This window comes from Cajanus cajan, chromosome 7 (assembly GCF_000230855.2).
Source record: "Cajanus cajan strain Asha chromosome 7, NIPB_CcT2T_4, whole genome shotgun sequence".
Taxonomy (NCBI): Eukaryota; Viridiplantae; Streptophyta; class Magnoliopsida; order Fabales; family Fabaceae; genus Cajanus; species Cajanus cajan.
Genome location: NC_138523.1, coordinates 54,154,185 through 54,160,883, shown reverse-complemented (window position 1 = coordinate 54,160,883; position 6,699 = coordinate 54,154,185). Strand labels below are relative to the sequence as shown.

The 6,699-nt window shown below is 30.7% G+C and overlaps 1 protein-coding gene across 1 annotated transcript; it reads right to left on the bottom strand.

Annotated features, from left to right (window-relative positions):
• Positions 1-390: 390 nt before the first annotated feature.
• LOC109790335 (gibberellin 20 oxidase 1) lies at positions 391-2,057 on the bottom strand. The gene is made up of 3 exons (XM_020349471.3): positions 1,406-2,057; positions 971-1,292; positions 391-890 (listed from the first exon to the last, which is right to left on the bottom strand). Exons 1-3 carry the CDS (start codon positions 1,942-1,944, stop codon positions 627-629), a joined length of 1,125 nt encoding a protein of 374 aa, XP_020205060.1. The 5' UTR covers positions 1,945-2,057; the 3' UTR covers positions 391-626.
• Positions 2,058-6,699: the final 4,642 nt, after the last annotated feature.

Below are 6,699 nucleotides of genomic sequence, written 5' to 3'. Positions count from 1 at the left end.
CTTAAAAAGGTTCTAAAAATTAACTAATAAAAAAAATATATTTTAAAAAATATGTTAGGAAATGTTACTTTAACAATTTGCCTTATTTATTCAATTTGAATTAATGTATCCCTAATTCAATTCAACTAGTGATGATTATTATTGTTGTTATGAGGATTGCTAACAACAATGTTTTTTTAGTACTCTATTGGCAGAAATTTATTAAAATTACAAATTATGAGATCATACGTCTTATTTGATGAGTATTTTCTTGTTTAGTGGTAAGACCAGTTTAACTGGTAATTTTTTTTATAAAATATATATATATATATATATATTAGCAAGAAATGTTAGAGAGACAGTTTGTTAACATTTCTTTTGATGTTACATGCAACGCAACGAGGTCGTTAGTTGTTCTAGAAAAGTCGCTTCAATTACCATATCATATATGCACATTACATGGAGAAGTGTTCTATATTATGAAATGAAAAATACAAAATTAAGCGATGAATTTTGTTTATTGATTCCTTGTGAGGTATTTTATCTTCCTTGTTTGGTTCATTGGTAGTGTACCATTAGCATAATACTCAAAAACATGAAGAAACTCCTCTTCCCCTTCCACTTGAATTCACGTGGTTTTTGAAATTTTAGTTACTTTTCCGTTGAAGCCAGTTGGCAAATGCCTCAAGGGTTTTCATGTCAGCCCTGTAATGCTTTTGAGTGAACTCAAGCAGCATGGGCCATGTAAAATCTGGGTACAGCCTTGGGCTCAATTTGTCCACTAATTGACATGGTGGACTCACCACCTTGTCACTTCTCGGGCACAAAAAGAAGGCCAAAGATTTTCTTGTTGTCTCGCTGTTCACCACTGCCCTATGCAAGCAGCTCTTGTATCTCCCATTTGAAAGAGCCTAATCAAAACAACTTTTACATCAAACATGGTGAATTGTATGAAAGACAAGAGTAAGTAACATAGTGACTAGTAACATACCATGAACGTATCACCGATATTGACAACAAAGGCATTGAAATCTGGTCTAATGGAATGCCACTCATTGTCAACACAAACTTGCAGGCCACCCACCTGGTCCTGGTGAAGAATGGTCAAAGATGTTGGATCACAATGAGGTCCAGTGCCTAAAGTGAGGTCAGGCTTTTGACAAGGAGGGTAGTAATTCAGCCTCATTATTGAACTATTCTCCTCAAAGAACTCCCTAAAAAAGTCGTTACCAACTCCAAGACTCATTCCTAGAAGCTCCATTATACCCAGAGAAAGATTGCTCATGGCTTCACAGTAGTCTTGGTAAACCTTTCTGTATAAATATGCAAACAAACAAAAAATGAGTGAAACCAAATGAAACATAAGCCACCAAGTTTAAACTTGATTATTGTTATGGTGAGAGATGGGTTAATTATGTTTGATTACCCAAATTGGTGAAAGTCGTTGCCCATTTTGCTGCACAAGTAGTCTTTGACAAGGGGTGGTGAGTCTTTGTGAGCTGAGTACTGAAAGGAGAGTGTCTCTTTCCAAGGGAGCTTAGAGGAGAATCTGCCAGTGAAGCTACTAGCATAGCCACAGTGTTCCCCTGGCATCCTCTGAGCCCTCTGTTTGTGAGACAGGGGAAGGGCAAAGAAGTGGTCCATGTAAAGGTGAGCATCAGAGATCAACTTTGGGTCAATCCCATGATTGACAACAAGAAAGAAGCCATGGTTTTGGCATGCCTGGCCAACAAGGGTTGAGGCTTCCATTGCAGCAAGAGGGTCACCTGAGAGGAAGCCCCCCAGGTCAATGAATGGGACAGGTAGCTCAGGCTCATCCAAACATGGCTTCTCCTCATCAGGCCAAATGAATTGTGAGGGTATGTGGAGTTGGTGTCTGAGGACAGAGGCATCAAACACCAGCTCTTTGCTACTTTCTTGGTTTGCTGGTTGAGGCACCATGGTGTGTATGCACTCTATTGCCATTGCATTAATTAATATTAATACAAGTTTGTTGTTGTTGGTTCAAGAGAGAGAAAGGGTAGTAAGTTGGTAGAAGGGATGAAGGAAAAGCCAAGGCCGCTTGTTGGGGAAATCGTGGAACAAATATTGGAATCTTATATAAGCTAAGCTCACTCCTACCCGCGGGCATCCACCATTATGTTTTTTCTCATCTTTATTTTACTAATTTCACTTACCCTATTCAAATATCAATACATCCGCTACTTAATTATATATTTATCATAATTCCATTTTTTTTAAATAAAAATTAAATTATTTCTTTATTTTAAAAACACTTGTGAAGAAATATTTATATCAATAAAAAAAATCAATATTGTAAGATGATGTTTTTGTATTTAGTTATCTTTTTTTTTAACTCAAAAGCCTCTTCAAAATTAAACAGATTTTTAAACTATTTTAGTAATGATCTAATGATATTAAAAAATTATCATTTTCTAGAAAGGAAATATGTTAATCACATTTTGTTATTTCTTCTTGAGGTTAATGTTAGTGTTATTGTGGAGAAGATAAAATAGTTAGTTTTATAGGTCAATTTGTTCAACCCGTTTTATTTATAGGCTGGGCTGACAATTTTAGTATGCTAACATTTTTTTTACTCAATTCACTTACTCATTAAGAAAATGAATTAGATTGAATAGAACCAGTTAAGTAACATGTCAAGTATTTCATTTTCTTCTCTTAACACCTAGATTTATGTTAAGATAGACAATTAATGTTATGTGAATCACCTTTATAAGCTGACAACGTATTATTTTTATAAACCGTCAAATTTACTTAAACTCATGATAATATGGTGCACCTCTCGTATCATATATATATATATATATATATATATACACGCGTGAGAGAGAGAGAGAGATTTTTAAATTGTTGAATAAGAATTGTTTCACATTATTTATCTTTTCACCATTTTTTTAAATAGATTTACCTTTCCTCCATTACTCATCACCAGAAACAAACTTAAATTAAAAAAATACTGATTTGTCTCTTTTATTAGATGGCGGGACATTAATTTTATATGGGTAAAAATAAAATACAAAATAAAAATAATGTTAAAAAAAAAAATCACAACTCAAAATTCCTAGTGCATTTTGTCCCTTTCACACCCTAACATGGTGTAGGTTTTGGAGAGGTCCTGCATGTGACATTTTTCGGGGAAACAACTATATATATAGGAACTTGATGCAAATTGTGAAAGGCAAAAGCACAAGTAACTACTACAAGTGACTACTCCACTATGTCATGTCGTTAGCAAAAAATCTTGAGAATTGGATAATTCAAGATCATCTTCTATGTGATTCATGAAAACGATATTGAAAAAGGTTCAAAAAAAAAAAAAAAAAGAGAGAGGAGGAAAAAAAGTGTGACAATGAAGAACACACATTGAAGTACATATCGACTAGTGTGACAAGTCCTCTCAAAAAGCATCTCTATGTGGAAGCAGTTGCTAACTGGAAACTAAACGATGCGAATAGCGTTCGATATACAGACAAGTTTTTCTGTTGATATCAGCTATATAAAGATTACAGAAGAACCAAAGTGCAGCGATATGACCAGAGGTTATTAATATTCCATGTCATGAAAGCACCAACAACGAGCAAATGACTTGGTATATATCAAATATTTATCAATTCTTGCTTAATAAAAAAAGTTTTTAAAATTTATTGTTTATTAAAATATTTAATAGCCCACAAAAATAACTAAATAAAACTCCATGAATACCATAGTAAGGTAATGGAAAATGTCTCCTATCATTACTTTAATTTGAGGACGACACAAAGGCGATTAAATACTTGTGTTATTAGGGGGATAAAGAAAATCTTTCCAGTTACTGTACGTATAGCAAGCAATGAGGTCTAAACTTTGCCAATTCAAACTAGGATAATCCTTGCAAGAATTACTTTATTTAGACCCTTTAATTCATAATTGTTTCTTATTGGAGTACAAATATTATAAAAAATATTACATATGGTAACATAAAAAATGTCATTATATGTACAAAATATGTAAACATGAATTTATTTAACATATATAACTACACTCAATTTTAATGTTAATTTTAAATGAGATTTAATAATATATATTATATATTACTATAATTTATATCTATGCTTTTTAATAATATATTAACATATTATATATATATTATAAGTAAAAGTAATTTTTAGAAACAAGTATGTGTGACTAAATAAAAACTTTTTTGTATAATGTGGATGGAATTTTTTTTTTTACCTAAACTAAATTTGTAAATGATTTTTAAGTCTTTTCATTAATAATTAATATATTAATATTTTTTTTCTTAATACAACTTAATCTTTTAGTTTATTTTTTAAACTATAGAAACTTAAATTTATATCTTATGGTATATTAATTGACTCTTTCTTGAATGGTCCCCATAAAATGCACCTAACTTCTATCTTTGGATGTAAGGACATATCAACTGAGCACGTGCTAAAGACATAAGGCTTTCTAGAAATTGAACATGATTTATAAGTTAAGAGAAAACTAAAATGCAGTAATTGGTATGAAGATTATTTAATTAAATCAATACAAGTTATACATCCTTTAAATATACATTTTATTATTTAAAATGTAAATTTCAATTAATTATATGTAAACGTAGTTTTGGAATGGGGATTCTTTGGGGAAATCTACACATGCAAGATTTCAATTCACTGATTATACAAACAGAAAGAAGCTTCTTCAAATTAGTGTTTCTGGAGGAAGAAGGTAATTAACCTTGAAAGGTTAATGCTTTAGCTAGGAATGAAGGTGATCCTTTCAAAAAAAAAAAAAAAAAAAAAAAAAAAACTGGCAAAGAAAGGAGTTCTCTAGACAAGAATGAATTTTGCATGCGTAGGTTGCAATAAGAGATAAAATAACTCTAATTTTGTTGTGCATGCATCGAAAATTCATTCGTATATCTTTACATTATTATATTGTACACTTTAAATCTAAATTTACACGATTCAGAGATATTTGAAAATCATAGCATTACTAGAATATTATTGAGTAGAGTAATTTTGCTGTTATTAATCGTAGTTTGGCTAAGATGGCGAAACTGTATAATAATGGGAGTTAATTAGTAGTGTACGTGAGAAATAAATGGGATGGTGGTGTTGCAATTATAGAGGGACAGAAGCTTAATTAGTTCTCTCCAAGACAAGCAAGTTGCCCAACAAGAACAACCGATCATGTTGGGCCTAACTGTTACAAGTAGAAAGTGGGTTCCATTTAAGTTTGAAGACAATAGGGTTCCTATTCTTTCATTTCCACTAAAAGATGGCTTCCTTTATTACCATCACACACGTACTATCACTTGGTGGTGGGTCATCTCTTGTTTTTGGATTTTATAAACAACTTGGGACGACACACCGTGGGAAAACAGCTGTTGGATATATGTATTTTTAATTTAGCGGACAGGATTACATGAGCCACTTGGATGCAACACTAATAGATTATCAAATCATGTCCGTTAAATTAAAAATACATATATCCAACAGCTATTGTAAGTACATGTCCCCCACGCTAGAACCCGTCACCACTGCCATCATTTCCCAAATGGAGTTCTGTCCTGGATCGATCTTCAAGTGAAATAGAGTTGATTTTACGCAAGAAGTGGCCACATAAAACAAACTCATCTGCAATGAATCAATGATGTCACCAAACTCCCATTATATATGTTCTCAAGTTGTTGGGATATGCTGGATATATCCTAATAGTATGTAAACAATTTTGGCTACTTTATTTCGCAATGATTATAATTAAATACTTGTTAGGAACTTTTTATTAAATATAAAGTTATTGATTTTTCTTTTATGAGTATAAGATTGTTGAAAATATGAGAGAAACGCATTAATAAATCAAGAGCAAACTATATAAGTGAACTCAACTCTATATTATGATTAATTTTTTAAGACAATATTAAGTTTATGGACCTTTATCATTCATTTGTTAAACTTATTATGGACCTTTAACACACTCATCTCTATCTAATGTAAAACTTATTATTCACATTTGCATTTCAATAATATTTAAAATATTTATTATTTATGCATGACTTTAATTTATAAAAGAGTTTAATAGACATGTATTAAGTTTTTATATCGTTAATAAATCAAATTATTTTTTGTATCTGTTTTAAAATGTAATGTATAATTCAATAAACTTGTCATATATACAAAATTCTTACTTTGTTGCTAAGTTATAGCCTATAGGTATCATTAACTTAATATTTTAGTCACCCAAAAAAATAACTTGCTATTTTAAGTAGAACTGAACCAAAGTACTGGTGACATTTTTTATTCCGAAAAGTGGGGTTTGCAGTGCTGGCTAAGAAAAAGATTACTTTAGCACTGATACATGACAACCTATAGATGAGTATGTACAGAACAGGCCCACTAGTTATGACTTCAAAGTCCAGTTAATCAACTTCACTAAACCCTAAACACTACTATTTGAAGTTTGATCATTGTTTTTTTTTTTTAAAAAAAATCTTCAATTTCGTTTTTGATCATTGAGAAAAATCTTCAATTTTAATATAAAAGAAAATTATATTTTATTTATTATAATATTGTATAACTTTAATGTTTACTATTTTTGTGACAAAATTATAATAAAAAATAATAAATATTTAAATATAAGATAAATAAAAAATTGTATTATATCTATATTTATTACATTTCTATATCATATTTGTCTAATGTTCTATTTCTAATA